Source organism: Sinocyclocheilus grahami, unplaced genomic scaffold, assembly GCF_001515645.1.
Source record: "Sinocyclocheilus grahami isolate Dianchi unplaced genomic scaffold, SAMN03320097.WGS_v1.1 scaffold45.1, whole genome shotgun sequence".
In the NCBI taxonomy this organism is placed as follows: Eukaryota; Metazoa; Chordata; class Actinopteri; order Cypriniformes; family Cyprinidae; genus Sinocyclocheilus; species Sinocyclocheilus grahami.
Window position 1 is genome coordinate 2,268,513 of NW_015505224.1, and position 10,529 is coordinate 2,279,041.

General features: G+C 37.8%; 1 protein-coding gene across 1 annotated transcript; it reads left to right on the plus strand.

Moving 5' to 3' along the window:
- The first annotated feature begins 875 nt into the window (after positions 1 to 875).
- LOC107582557 (sideroflexin-5-like) lies at positions 876 to 9,795 on the plus strand. The gene is made up of 7 exons (XM_016268450.1): positions 876 to 1,028; positions 3,117 to 3,143; positions 3,395 to 3,457; positions 5,465 to 5,555; positions 8,420 to 8,550; positions 9,345 to 9,470; positions 9,574 to 9,795. The coding sequence occupies exons 1-6, from the start codon at positions 972 to 974 to the stop codon at positions 9,420 to 9,422; spliced, it is 447 nt and encodes a 148-aa protein (XP_016123936.1). The 5' UTR covers positions 876 to 971; the 3' UTR covers positions 9,423 to 9,470; positions 9,574 to 9,795.
- The last annotated feature ends 734 nt before the right edge of the window (positions 9,796 to 10,529 follow it).

Here is a 10,529-nt window from a genome sequence, read left to right on the forward strand (position 1 = left end):
TCACAATCAAAATAAGAATGGCTTAAATTATCCTCACGTATCAAGTAGCATTTAAGCACAGAACATGAAGGGTGTGTTCAGTGGAACCATTTGTTTTAGGTGCAAAATATACCAAGTGCTTCCCTGAGGAGCTGTTTGATTGGATGTTCAGGGTGTAGTAACATGAGTGTCCACTGGAAGTTGTGGTGTATTCTTTTTTTTATCAAATACCTCATCTGAGAGATGTTCAGTCGACTTTTGGTGTGCTGGTAAGCATCTCTGCTAAGAAAAGGTCTCTGTTGATGAAATAAACTTTTCACTTTGGGATGCATCTCTGACTGTCCTTATTTGACGTGAAGACAAAGCTCTCATGCGTCTCAAAATTAAACCACTATTTCAACATTAGTATATTGAGCATTAAATATAGTTGTTTTAGTGATTTTACTTCAACCTAAATCCAAATGGCATTTGCTTCTGTAATAAATAGATGACATATTTAGCTTTCAGTCACACTATTAGTCAAATGTGCTAAAACGATTTAGATTTGCTCACACTGAATTAGGTCTTTCTGATATTTTTAGACCATATAATAGGAGAACATAATTTACAACAAAATTAATATTGCACAGCATGTAGACAAGCTATTTGAGGAATGACTATCTTGGGTAAATACATTACAGGGTATGAATCAAATCACACCCTGTACAGTAACAACAAGGTCATAATAATGACTAAACTGAACCACATGATATAGTTAAGGTGGCTGAAATTACCTAATTTATTAATAAAAGGATTCACTGACGTTCATGGCAACTTTTTAAGCTACTCTTTAAAGTTAATTCATCACACATATCCTTTGACCTGTTAGAAAACGACATTACCCAAAATGCATCGATACGGATGACTCGACCACTCTGAGGGAACTCTGCGTAACTTTGAGATCTCAGTAAAACAGCCTTACTGACTGCACTGTGCATCTGGGAACACCTGCCATGCCTGCATCGACTGAGTGCCCTCCGTTTAGACTCGGCGAGTCTCGGTTTGATCAGGTAAACAACAGCCGGACCCAGTGCATACGAATATGAGACTTGTGCTTTTGCGTCTGCTTGATTTCTCTAGGCTTACTGCAGACGGGGTTGGAGACTGAATATTTCAGCTGAATTGTTTGAGAGGAATCGCCTTTTGCTGCTCAAAAGTGATCCAGTTGACTTTTCTCGCTAAAACCAAATCAAAACCAAACAGTTCACTGCAGTGTTTGCTTCTTCCGCCCTCACTCCTTGTTTAAGTCGCATTAACAGTGACCTCTGTTGGTGACTTAACTGCTTTGTAAAATGTGATAAGTATTAATGTTGCTAGTTGCTTAGAATAAATCAAGCACATTTTATTTAGATTATTGGCAGAAATACAATAGTATAGCCTAAACCGGTGGGTCAGCATTTTAAAGGAATCCTCAAATGAAAAAAAAAGTAAAAAGTTCGAGTTCTCTTAAGGCTACTTACACCCAAAACGTCATATATGGAGCCCGGTCTCATGAAAATGCATATCAATAGCACTTTTTTGTTGTTGGCATTTTACGTGCTATTTATACGCAGAAACCGACTTTGGCGTGCATGCGATACGCGGGTTTTGTATGCATGCACACTTTGTTGGCGTGCATATAATATGCATTTTGGCGTAGCCTACATATACGCACCTACCCCACACCCCTAAACCTACCAATTGCGTATCTTATACACCCCAAAGTCCATTACAATAGTATAGCCTAAACCGGTGGGTCAGCATTTTAAAGGAATCCTCAAATGAAAAAAAAAGTAAAAAGTTCGAGTTCTCTTAAGGCTACTTACACCCAAAACGTCATATATGGAGCCCGGTCTCATGAAAATGCATATCAATAGCACTTTTTTGTTGTTGGCATTTTACGTGCTATTTATACGCAGAAACCGACTTTGGCGTGCATGCGATACGCACGTGTTTGACGTGCATATAATACGCGGGTTTTGTATGCATGCACACTTTGTTGGCGTGCATATAATATGCATTTTGGCGTAGCCTACATATAGGCACCTACCCCACACCCCTAAACCTACCAATTGCATATCTTATACACCCCAAAGTCCATTTTTGCATAAAAATACGCCAAATAGAAATAGAAAATCGTGCCATTAACGCACACATCCATGAGATCGGGTTAGGCCTATATTTTAACATATATTTGATCAAAACATGTTGATAAATAGTTTCATGTAACTAGCGCCGTACTGTTGTTATGGTTAACGTTACCTCGTTACGTTACTTTCAATCTAACTTTTGTGGATCTGTTGAAACATATATTTACTTGTAGGATATGTGAAGAATACATACTTTAGAGACCTTTTGAGAACATTTTTTGACATTCTTTAGGGGTTCAGTTACAGACCCCTATAATTAGCACCCCCTCAATTAATTATTTCCAAGCTTCAGAATCAAGATAAAATGTCGTTAAAACTATTTTGTGCCAAAGCTAGTTCATTAACAACACTGTTCCCTATTGAAACATGTGGGAACATTCACTGCGACAAAAAAAACAATTTAAACCATTTTGTATGCATTAGTGACTCAATAACTTTAACCTCAAAGGAAGAGATAATTTATTTATTCATTCATTTATTTTTTTTAAAGCAGATGATTCACATCTGCTGTTATTGCTCCAGCGGTACCGTCCTTAATACATGTAAAGGACCGTCTGTTAGATGTGATAAACAGAGAATATGTTGCGTGCTGCTTTAAAATCTTGCATTCCTCCTTGCATGCACACACACATTTGAACATTTTAATTGCGTTGGAAGAACTTTTTAGGTCTACAGATCAGCCAGCAGACAGTTGGTGTGCACCAATAATGAGGCGGACACACCTGGCGTGCGAAAACAAATGGAACCACAGATGTCAATAAAGAGCCTTTTTTAAAGAGTGTATTGAAGGTAATGTGAGTAGTATGTTAGCAGAGGAACAAACATCAGCCAATCAAATTCACATGTGTTGTGCAAAGAACTTCAGTTTTCTTGGTAACGTCAGTTACACAACAAAATCAAAGTAAACAAAGTAAAAAAAAGTACTCGTAAACATTTCCCTCTTTTGCATGTTTCTGTTTTTCACAATAGCTTTGGGAGGCACAGAAGATTAAACAGGTGAGTGTGAACAGCGTTGAAAGCCTTTTACAGGTTGCTATGATGAAAGAACCTGCTTAAATCACTCAACATCTTCGTGCGCAGTGTGACACGCACTCACAAGCTGTAGTTCTGTATAGTGGTGTAATGAGAAGAGAATTACGGCTAACCTCAGCATGGTAATTCTCCCATCAGCTCGCTCTCACCTCTTCTTCTCTCTCGTTTCCTCCTCGTCATCCTGTCTGCTGTCTGTGGATTCATTATGTCCTCAGGCCATCATCCATCCAGACACAGGAGAGAAGATCCCCATGCCCTTTCGCATGTCAGGTAAGGGTGTGAGTGTGTTTTCGGTGTGTGTGTGTGTGTGTGTGTGTGTCTGTGTCATGGGTGGTAGGCAGTTTTCTGCTTGTTACCAGCTCTGGAGACTGGAGTTAGGTGGTAGGGGGTCTCTCTGGACCGATCTGTTGGCAAAGGTCACACTCAGCTGGGCTCTGATTAAACCCTCTCTCCCTCCTGCTGTCTGGAAGTGTTGTTGGGCCACTCAGAAATAGTATTGTATAGTATTTTAGTCTTCTCTTAACACCACTAGATAAAGAGAGAACAGATAGACAATTATGATGGCTGCCTCTGAACCATGCTATCTTTTATGAGTAATAAGGATTTTATAAATGTGACCCTGGACCACAAAACCAGTCTTAAGTCGCTGGGGTAATTTTTGACCTGTGCATAAGGCATGGCATATTTTATGTTCACATATATTCTAAAATTATCATTAAAAAGCAATGAAGAAAAGTGCTACAGTGATGTATTTTTATAAGCCAACTCAGACGTTTGCATCACCCTGGTTCCATCAACAAAAACCCAATATGCTTTTGGATTAATGCAGAAAATAAGCTCTGTGAACAGATGGAGGCTGATAGCATCACATAGGCACACAGAGCCCTTTGCTGTATTTCACATTGCTGAATTGCATATCCTTCTAGTCACCTCTAGAGCCCTCTAGAGCCAATTAGCTGCCCTGCTGGGTGGCAGTTTGATGCCCAGGGGCATGACAAGCAGAACCATGGTGACGACAACTACAAATGGCCCCATGCCTGTGAGAAATATGGGAGGGGGGCACTAATTAAAACTACAATCCCTCTGAAGACCCCTGCTGGGAAGGGAAGGGATGTGAATGGGTTTGATTCTCACATGTTTGTTAGACGAGCCTTTAACTGGAGCTCATAGAGATGACCAGAGACCCACAAGGCAAGATGAGAAACAACTTAGCATAGCCTGTCATGACCTGTCATGAAGCCCACTGGGAGTTACGTGCTTTTAAGGTCACTATGAAAACAAATGTGTATTGTCTCCATAACATTTTTGACTTCATTGGTTATATTTATTATATTAGATCAGTTATATTAGAACTGTCATGCTCTATGATTATGTGAGATGTCACTCTCTAAATAAAGGACCGATAGGTGTAATAAAAAGCCATAGCTGTGGCACAGCGGGTGCTCTACACGTGTAAATCTGCTGCGCTCATGGGCACACAGTTCAAATTTCCTCCCTCTCTTCACCTATTTTCCTGTCTGGGCTTTCCTAATACATTAAAGAAAGAAATGATGAAAAAATGAATTAAATTTAAAAAATGAAGTATTATAATAAAACACATACACACACACAACTGTTCAAAAGTTTGAAGTCAGTAAAAAGTTTCTTATGCTCACCAATTCTGCATTTATTTGATGAAAATGCAGTAAAACGGTAATAGCGTGAAATATAACCATTTAAAATAACTAATATCTATTTAAATATATTTTAAAATGTCATTTATATTGCTGAATTTTCAGTAGCCATTACTCCAGTCTTTATTATGAATTATGTGAAAATGAAACAATGAAGCTGTGTGTGTGTGTGTGTGTGTGTGTGTGTAGCTTTAATCTGTCATTCAGAAATGATTCTAATATGCTGATTTTCTGCTCAAGAAACATTTTTTGTTATCAGTGTTGAAAACAGTTGTGCTGCTTAATATTTGTGTGGAAACAGTATATTTTTTTCAGGATTTTTTAATAGAAAGTTTGAAAGAACAACATTTATTTGAAATAGAAATATTTTGTAACATTATAAACTTTTGTAACATTGGTAGTTTCATGTGTCCTTTCTGAATAAAAATATTAATATCTTTGAAAGAAAAAAACTTTTGAACTGTGTGTGTGTGTATGTGTATATATATATATATATATATATATATATAATATGTGTGTGTGTGTATACATTTATGTTTATTTCAAAAACATTACAACATTTTTTTTGTACTTTATTTTAAATAAATTAAATGTAATTGAACATGTGCACAGGTGGGGCTGAATCTTCTTATTAAAAGAGCTGAGCATTTCAGTCCAGCTACAAGAATCCTGGTCCAGAGGTTCATCCCGTTCCCTGCTGTTGGTATGTGCATGTATGTGAGAGCATGTTTATGTATGTGGTGATTTTCTGGCATAATCTGCCCTGTTGTGTCTATGACAGAAATCAAGCATCCTGTCATGTGGTCTTGCTAAATTGCTGATTATTAAAGCATAAAACGACTGAGTAATGCACGATATTAATTAATGCCTACAGTTTTCAGTCCGCTCTTTTGCTGTCTGAAAGCTCACGTCTTTGCATTTGTAATGACACTCAATTTCTAAATGAGCATTTGTTCAGACTTTCATTAAACCGCAAGCGTTTGTTTATTGTTGTGTATTAGCGCGTTGTGTTTTGACTGATCCTGTTGTCAGAGGGAGCTGCTGCTGAAATGTAATCTCAGTGTTCCATTAGCGTTCTGAGGCTCAAACAGGTCCAGAGGGGCTGAGGGAGACTGTCCCACAATGCCTTGGGGATGCTTGGCTGTAATTAAATTGTTTTCGTCCCCCACCCCACCCCTTTAATTAAATCAGCAGGTTCCCCCTCACCTCTCTGGGCAGGGGTAACGGGACCTTGTTAGCTCTCGGCTGCCGCTCTCTAATTGGTTAATTAGGCCTAAAGTGCTCTCTGTGTTAGCACTGAGTTCCCTGTCTCCAGGCCGCCATGTTGTTGTTGTTTTTTAGTGTTTAGTTATGGCAATTAAATGTAGCTAATGGAACGCAGTGGAGACAAAGTGTTTGAAATTTGCCTTTGATTTTATTTTGCATTATTAGCATTTTATATACATTTTAAGTAAAATGCAAATTAATCTTTTTTTTTTTTGTTAACCTCAAAATGACATCTTGAATTTAGCACCTTTATAAAGGGATTTTCATAATGGTTTTTGCCTCTATGGATGACCTAATGCAGGACCTCCTTAATATAAAATTTAGTATGCATTTGTTTATGTTTCTTTGTTCTCCATTTTTGATTGTGTGTGTGTGTGTGTGTGTGTGTGTGTGTGTGTGTCTGTGTGTTTAATTGGCCTGGGTCTGAACCCCTCAGAGGTGAATAGCTATTTACTCAGCCAATTAACTCATCCCCACAACACTGCAGCACTGAACACTGATAACTCACAACACAAGGCCTGTAAATTAAAAATGCTTCAGGCTCTCTTTATTTCTCTTTCTCTCTTTCACACATTATATCAAATTCTAAAATGCAAAATGCACATTTCTGTTGAAGAGTGGGATCGACTCTTCACCAGAATTCGATGGGTTTTATGACTCCTAGACTATGTCGCAACCTCCTCAAATTCTTCCTGCTCTTGATTCGCAGGTGTGTGTGGCTATGTGTGTGTGTGTCTGTGTGTGAGCGGCAGTAAATGGTGAGTTGTCCTCTGCTATGCTGCCTGTCAGCTCACCCTCACTGGCTCTCAATGGAGCAAGAACAGGGCTGCAGGAGGGTCACTGCTTTGAGGGTGGGGCTGAGGGCCAGGGCTATCCTTGATTAATTAGAGCGCTGAGAGGAGTCTGTGTGATATATGTGTGGTGCTTAAACCTTTCACCTGTCTCTCTAGCTGTGTCCGAAAACGAAGACAGCTGCTTTGCTGAACAGTCAGTGACGCCGTTTTTGCATTAAAGTATGAAAATGGTTTCAGACTATCGTGCAAGATGCAACAGTGTCACATGAAGTGATCTAGAGGACATTTAAATGAGCTTTAGACATAACCAAGCAAATATAACTATGATGCTTATTTGCTGATTGAAATTTTACAAATAAAAAAAAGGATGTTTATGAATTTAATAACTTCTTTCAAATGTTATTGTTATAAGGATTGTTACAGGAACTGGCATTATGTCATGTAGTGATTTGTACCGTCAAGATTTTTTTTTTTGTAATATAAAACATTAGTAACACTTTGCTTGAAACCTTTATATACAGTGCATTTTAAAAGTGTTTTAATGCATAAATTATGCCTTCTAATGCACCCTATTATGTATAGTATGATTCATGAATAATTGTTCATATAATGATACGTTATGATACGCTATACTTATCTGTTCATTGTTGCATCTTTAATGCTTTAAAATACATGACAAACAACCAATTTCAGATGTAACAAGGAATCTACAAATATTATGAGTTTTAGCTTTGATTACAATTATTTTTGAAAATATGTATAATGCATTACATAATGAATGCCTTTATAATGCATTATACATAAATGCTTTAAAAAAAATTACATTTAGACTACCTTTGTCATCTAACACCCACTTAAAGTTAATAAAAAAAACTAATAATTTAATAACACTTTTAAATGTAATCTTTAACAAACTAAATGTAAATGGATTTTATATTTTTCTTGATTCTTTTATAGAATTGTAATATCTGCTTTTTCATTGGTTATTGGTCATAACATGAAAATAAATATTGTGCATCCATAATATCATAGGATACGTTTCGTTTAAAGGCAGCAACTGTTGTTTACTACATGTCACTTGAGTTCAGCTTTGGCCTCTTCACGGGAGAGTGACGGATGAGTGTGTTGATTTAGTTAGAGCAGTTGACGGACACGATAAAAGGTCTTTAACATACTTTGATCCTTTCCCTTGTTCCGTTCCTCTCCCAAACATACACATATACACAGAGAGAGTTTCTGGTGGCCAATTAAAGCTCATCATGCGTATGTGTTGATGAAGTCATCATTAGGCAGTCGCTGCCTTCATTAAAGCAGGACTACTCTGGAGGACTCCTGCAGAGCACGCTATCCCACAACCCCCCACACGCACTGCAGCCAGGGAGGGAGGGGGAGGTGTCAGGGAGCAATCACGCACAGCAGTTCTTCGAAAGTGTCCGCGAGCGCCTCTGATAACAAAAATGGCGGGAATGCTCACGGCCTTGCCAATAACGTATGCATTTTTGTGGGTGTTTGTACGTTAGGCTCCCTCTGCTGCAGAAGTGCCCTCGTCTCGGGCTGCCTGTTCACAGCATGGTGTGTCTCTGCACGTTCGGCCTAGCACTGCCTGTTGCCATCAGCCTGTTCCCCCAAAACAGTCAGGTGAGCACTCGCACACGCCTCCCTCCATCCGCTCGCACTTTCTCTCCGTCCCCTTCTCTTTGTCTGCCGTGAAGACGGTTATGGTTTAAAATGGTGTTTATTAAGCTGTTCATCCATATGGTTACTGAACTGCAGACATATGTGCTGCCAACTACTTCTATTCCTCTCCCACCCCTCCCCTCCTCCTCTCCTCTCACTCTCTCGCTCCCTCTTTACACTTTTCCGAGGGTTCCAGACGAACGCTCCCAAAAAACTCCACTCCTGTCCCCCCCCACCTTTTCACACCCCACAGGATGTCTGTTTCAGATTCTGCCTCACACACTCACACACTCATCGCCATCTGTTTCTGAGCAAAATATTGCAAGTTTTGGCCCTGGTTTGGATATTTACCAGTGCTCGCTGTTTCATTTGAGCTTTTTATGATGGCTGAAGTGTCAGTTTTGACTGTGAAAAATGCTCGAGCCTGGAAAGACATGGCACACTTTGAATTCTCATTTGGTGAAACATTTTAAACATCTTAATGACTTAATGATTGCTGTGAATGGTTATCTCACTGTAGCCAAAAGATCTGAATCTTAATGTCAGTATAAAAATAACACTCCATAATCAAAGCAGAGGAATCATATATGAGAAAATGTTATGTTACAATCTTTTCCTGGCACGTTTGTTACCACTAAAGCTAAATTAAATGAACCTAATAGTTAGAGGTTAATGAAGCTATAAATGCTGTCCGTGTATATGGTTGTTTGCATGTACTTGTCATATTTTGACCACACCTGTTTCCTGTCTCTCAGATCCACGTGTCAGAGCTCGAGCCAGAGATCGCTGCTGCAACAGAGTGCAAGATCCTGACTTACAACAAGGGTCTTTAACCAGTCAGAATGCTTGACACCCAGCAACTAATGTCGCTGTCCCTCACGGTAAAACTCTAATGTGAACAGAAAAATGCAAAGCGTCATTACAAATTTTGATTGCATCTCACTGGATTGCTCCTGCTGTGTGTGAATGTGAATCCTCTCTCAGCCACACACAGAGACAGACTCACACCAGCGCTAATCGTCCTCTTGCCATGCACTTGAACGTGGAAGTTGGAAATAGAGGATTTCAGGATATTTACAGCAGTGAAAACAAGTATTCTTTTGAATTTCCCTGTGATGTACTTTAAATTTACATAATTACCAGCCTTCCCATTCAAGCAGTTCTGTATTATCTGACTACAAAAGACTGAAAAATAAATGTAATTGTCTTAAAGCAATGAATAAACAATCAGTTTTGATATTTTAAACAGTTGTAATTGATTTTTTTTTACACATAATTAAATCACCTTTGTGTTATTTTCTTTAAAGGGCTTTACAAACCCCAAATCGTGCTCAAATTGAATAGGAATTAAAAAATAATGATTGCAGTAGCATTTGTAATTGGGTTTGTTTTAAACACAGGATTAAACTACCTTTGTGTTATTTTCAAATAATGCCTGTACAAACCCCAAAGTATGCTCAAATTAAATAGTAATTTAAAAATAATAATGAATTACCAGTAAAAATTGTAATGTTTTTTTTTTTTTTTTACACAGAATTAAAATGCTTTTGTATTATTTTCTTTAAATGCCTTGCAAACCCCAAATAATGCTCAAATTAAATTGTAATTTTAAAAAAATTATAATTCCCATGTGGAAAAGATGTATAACTTACAGTATATATTCTATATGTTATACGTTATAATCTATATTACTTAAATCTTATTTGTTACATTTTTGTAGAACTGTCATTATCATTATACATATTTTATTATGTATTACATCCAAATCTTATTAAATCTTTAAAAAAATAAAAATTATATATATATATAACATACACTGTTGTTACAGAAAAATTATTCATTATAAGTCAGTATTAACTAAAATTGATCAGACTCGCTCAGTTTCATCTACAATGATTTTTTCCCCTTTTTGACATTGGTTTTCTTTTTTATTTGCACAC

Bases quoted from the DNA above. Each gene is read 5' to 3' on its own strand.
- LOC107582557 (XM_016268450.1), top strand. From the start codon at position 972: ATGCCTGCATCGACTGAGTGCCCTCCGTTTAGACTCGGCGAGTCTCGG. The intron at 3,458-5,464 runs GTGAGTGTGTTT...ACATGTGCACAG, and splicing joins TTCGCATGTCAGGTAAGGGT to GTGGGGCTGAATCTTCTTAT. The intron at 8,551-9,344 runs GTGAGCACTCGC...CCTGTCTCTCAG, and splicing joins TGTTCCCCCAAAACAGTCAG to ATCCACGTGTCAGAGCTCGA.